This window comes from Nicotiana sylvestris, chromosome 3 (genome assembly GCF_000393655.2).
Source record: "Nicotiana sylvestris chromosome 3, ASM39365v2, whole genome shotgun sequence".
NCBI lineage: Eukaryota > Viridiplantae > Streptophyta > Magnoliopsida > Solanales > Solanaceae > Nicotiana > Nicotiana sylvestris.
In genome coordinates, this window is record NC_091059.1 from 63,797,853 (window position 1) to 63,810,455 (window position 12,603).

Genomic DNA, 12,603 nt, shown 5'->3' on the forward strand with positions numbered 1-12,603 from the left:
GAAAAATGAGGCCGGGATAGATGAGCAGGTAACTGTGATTTTAATGGAGTATGGTATTCTTGGACCTACTTCAGAGGCTAACACTTCGATATATCAGCTGCAGCAAAAGTTGGAGATGATTGGGCAGCTCTAGAGTGAGGTTGATCAAGTTAAGGCTGACTGGCATCGATGGAAGAAGAACATGGATCAGATCGTTGCCGACAAGGAAGTTGTTATAGCGCAACTGACCTCGGTTGAAACTCAACTCCGAGGCATTAAAGCAAAGGGTCTGGCCTAGTACAAGAAAATTGAGAAGTTAGAGGCAGAGCTCACTAGAGCCAAGGCCGAAGTTGTACAGGCCAAGGCTGAAGCTGAGGAGACGAAGACTACGGTTGATAAAACCATCGTCGTATACTTAAGGGACGCCATGGCCGTTCAAGTGAAGATGAGGGAGGCCTCCGACTGAGAAAAATAGAGTAATGATCTGGCCAAGTGCCAAGCCTGGAGGGAGACTTTGGAAGAAATCCACGCCCGAGGTTTTGATCTTACTGAAGAGATAGCCGAAGCAAAGGCGCGAGAAACCAATGCCAGGTTTCTTGTCTCTTCTGATGACGAGGATGCTGTGAGCGGATCCGGAGAAGGTGAAGAAGGTGCCTTCGAGGAAGAGGGGGTTCCCAAAGACAAAGCTATCGAGGGTGCAGTTCCTGAGGATGGCACTTCCGGGGATATGACCCCGAAAATAGATTAGTTTCTATTTTTCTTTTTTGTGCAAGGGCCCTTTGTGGGTGTTGTAAATATATTTTGTAAAATATCCCTTATGAATATAAAGTATCTTTTTGCTCTATCCTCAACTTGTGTTGAATTTTATTTTGTTCTCATTTGTGGAAGATTTCGATTGTACAATTCAAATAATCAGTCCGAGTATTGGTTCAAACTCAGAACATAATAAACCCTTAGGTTTTTATTGATCAATATAATACCCCTTAAGGTTTTTTTAATCCTCGAGCTAAGTTTAAATTGATTTGATATGAGCTCGGGATGTTGAATTCTCCAGTCTGAGTTGAGTGAGAACGGGGTCTCGACCTCTATATGTTTTGGCCCTTAAGCCTTTTTAAGTTGGCCCTTAGACTTTATATATCGGACCTTAGGCTCTTTAAGTTGGCCCTTAGGCTCTTATACATCGGCCCTTAGGCTCTTTAGTTGCGCCAATTCGGCCTCTAAAGTGGCTATAATTTTTCCCTCTTTTCGGCTAAAAGACTTAGTGAAATTTTTTGTATGCCTTAACATGTATTTTTTGTACCCGTTTGGGTTTTTCGAAGGATTAACGTATCAGAACCTTATTATTAATTAGTTTATGTAAACATAATCTAATACCTCTTGAGATTTTTTTGAAGGCTGATGTTATTGAAGCCTTTAAAATATTCGAGGGCTGAATTTATCGAAGCCCTTTATATTTTGCTTTTGTCAAGGGTAGCCTGATTTAACCAGTTTTTTCAAAGTGCTTGAAGGCCTTTAATTTTATGGCAGAAGTCGGACGTCTCCGAGCCGCATTATTTTGGCCATAGCCTTTTTATATGACCGTGGTCTTTAATATGGATGTAGCCTTCAGGTATGTCACTTGGGCTTGTTTCCCGATAACCTTTCAAACTTGTTCGACAAGTTAGTCCCCGAGTATATTGGCCTTGGCCTTTGTTTCGAGGGGATGCCTCTTTGAGGTCTTATGAGTCTGAGTTTTCGATGACTCGGATGTGCTGACTGTCGATGACAGTCCCCAAGTATTTCGAGGTGCATTTGTGTTTTAGCTCTTGAGCCGATTCCCGTAGGATTGTAAGTGTAGAGCTCGTATAATAGTAAACTTCTTTGAGACACAAAGTTTTTTTGATATAAACAGAATACTTCATAAAATAATTTGATACATGCGTACATGTTTTGCCGTCGGGGCTCGACTATTCTATATGGACAACGGTTCATCTAACCATTTGTCCCATTAAAAGGTTTTCATATTGAGTCCCTCTTAGGCGTGAAGTATTTTTCTTGAAAATATAACCTCCGAGGGTGATTCCCCCCAGTATTCGAGGTTGATTGAAAAGAACCCTTGGATACTATTGAGTTTTACTTAGTTAGCACATAGTTGTTGCCTCGTTAAAAACCTCGCCAGTAAAACACATTTGGGACAAAATCCGATCTAAGGGAAAAAGAGTGCAACACATGCTTAAAACCTAAAACCTTCGTGTAAAAAGGGTGCTTTTGAGATCGTATTTCGATCGAAAAATCTGCAATGAGTTAGTTTTAAACTCAAATGGTCAAAAGGATAAAGTCATACCTTAGCAGTAGTATCGTTTGAGTAATGATATGTTCCAATTGTTTGGCAGTTGTTCACCTTCCATTGTTTTACCTATTTGTTCTTCGAACATTTTGTCAACTAGGCGTTGGTATGTAGCTCCTGCATTTTTTATCCCGAAGGACATTACGTTGTAAAACTAAGTTCCAAATTTAGTAATAAACGAAGTCTTTTCCTGGTCCTCCGGGTTCATCTGAATCTGATTGTACCCGGAGTAGGCATCGAGAAAAGTTAGGGTCTCGTGGCCAGCCATGGCATCGATCATACGATCGATGTTTGGCAAGAGGAAATAATCTTTTAGACATGCTTTGTTCAAGTCCTTATAATCTATGCACATTCTAAGTTTGTTTCCTTTTTTAGGAACTACAACTACGTTGGATAACCACTCTGGGTACTTTACCTCCCGAATAGATCCTATTTTAAGAAGTTTGGTTACCTCGTCCTTTATGAAAGCATGCTTTACCTCGGACTGAGGCCTCCTTTTGCTTCACCAGTTTGAACCTGGGATCGATGCTTATCCAATGCATGGTGAATTCCGGTGGAATCCCTGTCATATCTAAATCGGACCGAGCAGAGCAATCCATCATATCAATAAGAAATTGAATTAGTTTTTTCCTGAGTTCGGCGGTCAATCCCACTCCCAGGTATACCTTTCTCTGGGGCATGTGTTCGATCAAAATGACATGCTCCAGCTCCTCGATAGTTGATTTGGTTGCATCGAATTCTTCGGGAATGACGAAGGTTCGAGGAGTAAGGAAATCCTCATCTTCGTCATCGATTACCTGTTGCTCCGACTCCATCGAGGCTGGAGGCGGTGATTGTTATTTGGCCGCCAGCTTACCTTTGGTGCTCGATTTCTCCAAGGTCAAAGGCTCTGGTATCGACACCACTTCCTCAATTGCAAACATCTCTTTATCAGCATGTTGCTCTCCGTAGACTATTTTCACTCCTTCTTCTGTTGAGAATTTCATCATTTGATGAAGAGACTGCCCTCATGTTGTGTATCCATGGTCTTCCGAGGAGTGCGTTATACCTCATGTCACCTTTGATGACATGGAACTTCGTATCTTGTATGGTCTCGGCTACGTTTACTGGCAGGATAATTTCTTCCTTTGTTGTTTCGCTTGCCATGTTAAAGTCGTTTAGGACCCGAGATGCATGTACAATCTGATCTTGCAGACCGAGCTATTCTATGACCCTCGATCTGATTATGTTTGCTGAGCTACCTGTATCCACTAAAACACGTCTAACTTGAATTTTATTTAAAAGAATAGAAATTACAGGGCGTCGTTTTGAGGCTGAGATATGCCTTCTACTTCCTCATCACAGAATGATAAGACACCTCTAGCACATAGCTCCGAGTCCATTTTTCTCTAGTGATAGATACCTTGGTGCATTTGAATACAGGTTGTTGAGGGACATCGACTCCGTCAATGATCATGTGGATTACATGTTGTGGTTCTTCTTGCTCAATTTTCCTTGCATCTCTCTCCCTAAAGTGATTCTTAGCCCGATTACTTAGGAATTCTCGAAGGTGGCCCTCGTTGAACAAGCGAGCCACTTCTTCCCTTAGCTGCCTGCAATCTTCTGTTCTATGACCATGTGTGCCATGATACTTGCACATCAAGTTCGGGTTTCTTTGAGAAGGATCGGTCTGTATAGGTCTGGGCCATTTGGTGTCTTTGATTCTCCTAATAGCTTAGACAATCCCCGACGCATCTATGCTAAAGTTGTACCCTAATAATCGGGGAGACTCAGCGGGGTTGGTATGCTTATCGAACCTGCTCTTACTCATGAGTCCTTGAGAACTTTGGCCTCGATTGTTCCGAGGAGCGTTACGACCTGGACCGTTGTTTCTCCGATCGACATATGGTTGATACCGCTCTTTGTTAAATCTCGATTCCCGGTCTGTGTCCCTTAGGGGCTTGGTTGCGAATCTGTTAGGATGAACTGAACCCGATGGGGCTCCCAACTGATCGTCCTGGACCCTGATTTTTGACTGGTAACGATTGTGCACATCTGACCATGTCACAACTGGATATTCGATCAAATTCTGCTTTAACTGTCGAGATGTAATCGAACTCCGCTCGTTCAAGCCCTGCATGAAGGCCTGTACTGCCCAGTCATCGGAGACTGGCGGTAATTCCATTCTTTCCATCTGAAACCTAGATAGGAACTCCCTTAACATCTCGTCGTTCCTTTGTTTTATTTTGAAGACGTCCGATTTTCGCATGGCCACTTTTATGGCCCCGACGTGTACTTTTATGAAGGCGTCTGCTAACATAGCAAACAGATCAATAGAGTTAGGAGGCAAGTTGTGGTACCAAATCATATCTCCTTTCGATAGTGTTTCTCCAAATTTTTTCAACAAGAATAATTCGATCTCATCGTCGTTCAAATTATTTCCTTTGATCCCGCAAGTGTATGAAATAATATGCTTGTTGGGGTTGGTTGTTCCGTTATATTTGGGTATATCGGGCATGCGAAACTTTTTAGGAATGGGCATCAGAGCCGTGCTCTGAGGGAATGGTTTTTGTATGAACCTTTTGGCGTCTAAACTTTTCAAAACTGGAGGTGCCCCCGGTATTTGGTTAACACGGGAGTTGTAAGTTTCCACCTTTTTGTCATTAACACGGGAGTTGTAAGTTTCCACCTTTTTATCATTGTCTTCAATCTTCTTTTATCCGGACTCGATCCTCTAGGTGAGCCTTTTGAGCATCCTCATAATGGTGGGGTCAGTCCCCGAGTCATTTCCATTCGACCTCTCCGCCGCTGGTTCAGCATGTTGAGTGTTTTCATGTTCAGCTACGCTCGGAGTCTTATTTTGGCATTAGAGTTGAGCGATGGTTATATGCTGAGCTTGCAGCATCTCGAATATCATTTGGAGGCTGATTCCCCCATCTCCTTGTGCTTCTTGGCCACCAAATTGGGCTTCCCTGCGTACATTCTCCCCGGGTCTGTGCCTAAATCCGCGTTTAGAGCAATGCATGAACTAATATCAACTGGTTCCATACTTGGCACTTCCCCCGGATTTATCGGTGATACACCGCCCCCTGCATTGCTATTTTCTCCAAGACCTTTGTTGTCATGAACATGTTTGTTTTGTAAACTTGACATGTTTCAGCCTGAGAATAAAAAAATCTTAGCAAAAAAAAATGTAAAAATAACGTGTGTAATGAGAATCAATAAAGAAATAATCACTATTATCTTTAGTCCCATGGTGGGCGCTAAACCGTTTACCTCGAAAATACGAGTAACAATTAAATTTGATTTATGGTTTTAAAGATATGTGTGTTAGTTCAATACCAATTAATAATCAAGAAATATGAAGTAGAAATGAAAGAGACAAGTGAATCAAACCAATATTACTCAGCAGCAGTGACCTCGAGCTTAGTGACCTCGAGGTGGGCTTAGAATAATAAGAACAATTAAGTAAGGAAAGTAACGTAAGAACAGTAGAGCTAAAGGATGATTCTGATGAATAGTAGGCAAAAAGTAGAGAGTATATTCTTTCTTCAATGATTAGATCATATTACAAATGATTGGGGTCCCCTTTATATAATAGGAGAACCCTAAATAAGGTATATTTATATTTACAATAAGGAATATTCTTGATAAAGCTGTCTAACCACCTAGTACGAAATCATACAATCATATTCCGGGATTTGCGCCACGATCTTGGAGACGTGGCAAAAATCTAGCTCATTCTGTTACAAATCTATAACGGTACAATTTCGGGGTCGAGCATATACTCGGCTTCGATATTCCTCGTACTCCTGTCTCCGGGCATTGCATTCTGTCTTCGAGCTCAAGTCTGGTCCATCGGGCTCGAACTCAACCTTGCCCGGACTCGGGCTTAGGACGGACCCTCGAGCCTATAAGTCGGAGGCATATGATTTTGACCGTATACAATAATATACTGGAGATAGGAGCACCTGTGTGTATGAACTTCCAGTATATTATACTGGAACTCTAGTATATTATGTTGGAAGTCCAGTATACTATGCAGGAACTCCAGTATACTATGCTGGAACTCCAATATATTATGCTGGAACTCCAGTATATTATGCTGGAATATTTTCGAGATTTTGAACAATGTTTTCGTTCAAATTTATCTTTACATAAAAAGTAGCTAAATTTCGATAACTTTTAAAACTGTGGCTATTTTTCAATCACCACTTGTAAATCTGACTATTTTTGAATTTCACCCCTTTTTATATAAGTTACTGGGTGAAAAATTTCCTTTATAATGGTAAAAAAGCTCGAGATAACATGCACACACCTCGCTTAAATTCACCAAATTATTCTTAATTGATAGTGTGTTATGTATCATCGAACAGTGTTGGGATGTCTTACACGTTTCCGAGGTAAAAACAGATTTTAAAATAGTAAAGGTAGAAAACTAGAAATGTATATTGAAGATGGTTGAAATTTGGATCTTTGATGAAACAGTTCTATTGCCTTCTATAATTGTAAGATGAATATATTTAAACTCATTGGACGATTAAGTAGAAAATATCTTCATTAAAAATACGTCATAAATAATAATGTGACTTCAAATCCTATTAGATTCTAGCTCTAATTCTAGTTAAGGAGAAATAAACAAAAGCCATATATAAGTTGGACACTCATGAGCTTATAAGTTTTGGTTTCACAAGAATCTTTTTAGTTTATTCTTAACTTTCTTTTTGTAATATCTGGATTATCCTTCTCAAAACTCTTAACTATCTCTCTGTTCCATTTCTAAATTGGTCACCTTTTTTTAATGTAAAAATACTTTTAAATTTATAATGTTTTGTAATATATATATATATATATATATATATATATATATATATATATATATATATCTAAAAGGGCACATAAATCATTCTAATAAAAAGGTGATTATTAGCTCTTTTTTATTACCAAAAATATCAACTGGTTATTACTAACTCATCACTTCTATCCAAGCCCGTAGGAGTTATTGATTATTTATCAAGTCAACTTTAATATTTAAAATTGCTGAAAATATTTATCAGATATACTTTTAAGCAACTAAGCTAAATGAGCTCATAATAACTCAATATTCTGTCACAGGATTTCCAATATAATTCTTACCAGGCTTTTCTCTAAACAGAGACAGTGTTCCTCGAAAAATAAGGAAAAGGAAACTACGTAAATTAAGATAAAAGATGTTCAAAAATACGAAAAGAATTTTTTAAAAGGTTGAAGCGACCAAATTCCAAAGATGTTTAAGCCCATTATTCAATAGTCAACACTTGAAAAGAGTAGTCTTAAAGTTCGCTTGTTGACAAATAAAGAAACATCAAAGGTTTTTTTAACATTCAGGTGTAGTCTTTGGCCGAGACAGATTCAAAATTTAAATTAATGAATTCAATTTTTAAAATTCTAGTATTAAATTTACTGTGCTGTTAAAATTTAATATTTGTCAAGATTTTAGTAGTTATTTTACGTATATATTCATACTCTATGTCAAAAATTATAGGTTCAGCTCGTAGCTGAAAGCAGGGGCGGAGCTATCATATGACTTGTAAATTCTGCCGAACTCAGTAACTTTGGTCTAAATCCTATATTGTCTTAAAAAATTTCATTGAATATGTATAAATTCTTAATTTAGAACCCACTAATATAAATGAACTAGAATCTCGAACACACAAACTTCAAATCCTGGTTCCGCCTCTGTCTGAAAGGCTATAGCTGAAAGCCGTGGCGGAGCTCAGTGGCGGACCCAAGTGGTGGCTAGCAGGTTCAACTGAACCCGCTTCACCAAAAAATAATACTGTGTATATGTATAAATTAGGATTAAAGCTGTGTAAACTCTGTATAAATATTTATTTGAAACCACTTGACAACTACTATTTTACGACTAAAGTTATATACTTCTAAGATTGAACCCACTTGCACAAAATTCTGGGTCCGCCACTGGCGGAGCTATCATATGACTTGTAGATTCGGTCGAATCTAGTAACTTTGGTTTAAACCCTATATTTGTCTTAAAAAATTTCATTGAATATGTTTATTCTTAATTTAGAACCCACTAATATAAATGTACTAGAATCTCGAACATACAAACTTCAAATCTTGATCTCGCCTCTGTCTGAAAGGCTATATCTGCCCCTGGTCTTTCGTGGCCTGGTGAATATATATAAATTGTTAATTTAAAACCGACTAATATAAACGAACTAGAATCTCGCATACACAAACATTAAATCCTGACTCCACCTCTGACGGAAAGGTTATATCTGCCCCTGGTGTTTGGTGTCTGGTGGGCTCCGATCCTTTCATCCTTCAAGGGGAGGATCGGATATTCTTTCTAAAGTATGAGAGCACTCCCCCAAATAAAAGCAAAGAGAAAGAAAAAAAAAAAAGTTTTGAGGGTTCTGATCATTGTAACTTTAAATCTGTTGTTTAAGGGGGATGCGCCTTATAATTTTAATTAACATTTCTTAAACTTTAGACTGAAAACTTGCCACCTCAGTACAAACCGCGTGGTATAACAGGAAATATCACCTAACAAGAACATCATCTATTGTCCTCTTCTGTTGCTAAGTTTGCGACAATATCTCTTAGACCTGCGACTCAAAAAAATTCACACTTTAGAAACCGACAGTTGAATACATTAATTTATACCACTGAACGTCCAAACGTGCTGAATCTCCAGTGGTTGCTGCTAGCTTGATGCATTACACTTCATGATAAAAATATAGAAAATCACCCTATCCAAAAACTAATTAATATTTATCTACTTTGTCCTACATTCAAATACTTCTTTTCAAACCCTCTGAAACTGCATGGAAGCTCCCTCCAACTTATAGTTCTCTAATACATTAGAAATGATGCTTGTTCTGACTTGTAATAACTCCAATACATGCCTATATATACACTTAACTTGATCACACTAAAAACAAGCTAAACCTATTAGCATTATTAACACACATTTAATTTAGCTAGATGGAAGGCAACAACAATACTAGCAAGCCTAGTAGAAGGGGTGGCGTTACATCACCTTATAGAGGTGTTAGAAAAAGGAAATGGGGGAAATGGGTGTCCGAAATTCGTGAGCCAGGGAAGAAAACAAGAATATGGCTAGGGAGTTTTGACACACCAGAGATGGCGGCCGCTGCGTATGATTCAGCTGCATTGCACCTCAAAGGCCATGCAGCAAAGCTAAATTTTCCAGAGTTGGTCGATTTTCTCCCTAAACCAGCAAGTTGTAGCCCTGACGATATACGTTTTGCAGCTCAAGAAGCTGCATTAACAGTCAAGAGAAATTCTGAGGAGATGGCAAGTTCAAGTGCAACTAATAATCTAGCACCAGTAACTATAGGACTATCTCCAAGTCAAATTCAAGCTATTAATGACTTCCCAATGGATTCACCAAAAATGTGGAGTGATGTGACTAGAGAATATGTTGGAGAAGAGACAATGTTTACTTGCAACGATTATGAAATGAGTGATTATGAAGAAATTGATGATTGCCTTTGGGATTCTTGAACGAACTGACTATTGATTCTTAATTCGCCTATGAGAAGAACAAAAGAAAGTAATATATTTTATCCTAATATAACGTGTGCTATTATATTGAACAAACATTGAGAGTGTGATGTTTGTACTAATTAATTTCCATGGTGTGCCATTTAATTAACTTTCTTATTGATTGGTGTCAATAGTGATGAACAAATGCTTAATTGCCTTTGTTCTTTAAGGTTGTCCCGGAGCATCAAAATGGGTTGGTTTTTTTGACACCTCTTTTTGTGTTGCTCCACTAATATTGTAGTGAGTGAAGGAAAGCTTCTTGTACTGTACTGTAATACATAGTTGATTTGCCCTAATAAAATATTAACTGGATATTATTTGTGTGATGTATATTTCTTGTATGATTATCTTTTTATTTGGTTATTTTATTTTACTACCCACTACAGGACCATTCTATTTATAAAAAGAATTTCTGACTAAAACAAGATTCTCGGATAATGGACAGAAGATTCATTGCTATATTTTATTACAACATTGACAAATATCTAAGAACACTCTAACCTTTGGTTTTGCTCTGTTTTCTCCTTTAATTTGAAATTTCCCTTTTTCTTTTCCCAATTATTTAAGAGCTTCGTCCAATTGGGGCTCTTTCGGGCTGTACTAATACCAACACTTAGTGCTCCCAAGCTTTATTAAACTTACTTGGATTTGTTAAGAGCAGCAACTTATTGCGTTGCTAATTCGTGGTTTCGGACTCGATCATTAAAGGGAGAAAAAAAAACTGTGCATATATCTCAAATCGTTAAAGTTAAACGTTTTATATTAAAAAAAATGTTTTAGCCAAATTCAAGGAGAATCAAATTGAAAGTTGCACGAGAATAGTGCTCACACTTAAGCTTTGGGCGAGACCCTTAGGAGAGGTAAAAACGACTTATGTAATCGTTGTAATTTGATTATCTCATCTTAGTTCGCAAGTGTGTAAACTCATATTTTGGTCACTTCTTACTGTATCATTATATACGGTAAAAATCAGAGGGTCTGATTTTATGGTCATTATGGCGCTTCACAAACACACCTCCAAAGGCTCGAGGAGAGGGTCGAGGTTCAACCTCGAAGGGTTCTCAGCGTTCGACCTCGGGGCAATGCAAATCGATAGTTATGATGGAAAAACGGGAAGTTCCCAAGGCACGTGATTAAGGCTGACCCAATTTATTAGCCTTGCATAAGCCCGTACCGTGGCATTAAATGGCTGTATCAGCCATATATCTTTGTAATAAATGTATTTGTACTATGTTGGGATTCCCCCTCATATATAAAGGGGATCCTTGTCATTTTGTAAAGGGACACACAACATTCAATACAAGAACAAGAACATTCTCTACTCTATAACTTAAACATATTCTCCTTTGATTTTATTACTTACATTTATTGCTTACATTCATTGCATTTCATTAATTGTTCTTCATTTATTACTCATTGGCCAAAAATCTTTGATTTCAGGTCACAATGTCTAACTCAGTGAATGCATATGAAAACAACGGTCTTGGAGACCATGGAGAGAATGGTGTAGCTGTTCCAGGCACGCGATGCCCAACACGTCGATATAAGCTCTCACACTAATAACAACATACACCAATGAGACCAACAAGAAGCTCAGAAAACCCCAGCTCGGGAGGAATAAAAGGTTAGCCTTCACGTTATTTTTGAGATGTTGCAGGTACAACAACTAGCAATTGCTCAACTGCATAGCTACCAAACAACCCCAAGCATTGCAGCATCGGAAACGACTTCCCGAGCCGAACAGGTACTGAAAAGATCGAGCAACAACGGATCAGCAAGCGACCCCGCCATCATAAAAATGCTCGAGGACCTCACAAAGAGGATCGAATCGGGTGAAAAGAAGATAAAAGCCAATGACAAAAAGGTGGAGACCTACAACTCAAGAGTTGATTATATCCCGGGTGCACCCCCAATCCTAAAGGGTGTTAATTCAAAGAAATTCATGCAAAAGTTATTCCTGTCAAGTGCGACTCCGAAGACCATCCCAAAGAAATTCTGAATGCCTGATCACCCGAAGTACAACGGGACCTCGGATCCCAATGAGCACGTCACTACTTACACTTGTGCAATGAAGGGAAACGACCTTAGGGACGATGAGATTGAATCCGTCCTATTGAAGAAATTCGAGGACTTTCAAAAGGGGCCATGATGTGGTATCACAACCTATCCCCAAATTCGATAGACTCATTCGCTATGCTGGCGGATTCTTTTATAAAGGCACATGCCGGTGCCATCAAGGTTGCTACAAGGAAGTCCGACGTCTTGAAAATCAAATAGAAAGAAAAGAAGATGTTGCGAGAGTTTGTATCTCGCTTTCAAATGGAGCAAATGGAATTACCGCCAGTCTCCGATAATGCTGCACTGTGGGCCAGTCCCGAACCGGACCGGACCGGGCCCGCGGTCTTAACGGGCCTCACGGGCCTGGTGGGCCGGTCCTGGTGGTCTCTTTAAGCCCGTGGCGGGCTGGTCTTGTTTGGTAAGCCCACGAGCCCGGGACCGTTTAGCCCGAGACCGGCTCGCGGGCCTGGTCCGGGCCTAGCGGGCCTAACAGCTATAATTTATTATTATTATTTTTTTAAAAAACAGCCCAACGGCCATATTTAAAAAGTAGCCGTTTGGGGCTTTTTTTGACCGTTTGGTAGTTTAGAAAATGGCCATTTGGCCCCCAAACTTTATTTTAACCCCAAACTTTATATAATTACACTTTTCCCCATTTCTCAATTATAAATATCCCCTCATTCTTT

The 12,603-nt window shown here is 39.1% G+C and overlaps 1 protein-coding gene across 1 annotated transcript; it reads left to right on the plus strand.

Annotated features, from left to right (window-relative positions):
* Positions 1-9,254: 9,254 nt before the first annotated feature.
* LOC104210533 (ethylene-responsive transcription factor ERF021) lies at positions 9,255-10,150 on the plus strand. Its single transcript, XM_009759455.2, has one exon. It carries the CDS (start codon positions 9,275-9,277, stop codon positions 9,815-9,817), a length of 543 nt encoding a protein of 180 aa, XP_009757757.1. The 5' UTR covers positions 9,255-9,274; the 3' UTR covers positions 9,818-10,150.
* Positions 10,151-12,603: the final 2,453 nt, after the last annotated feature.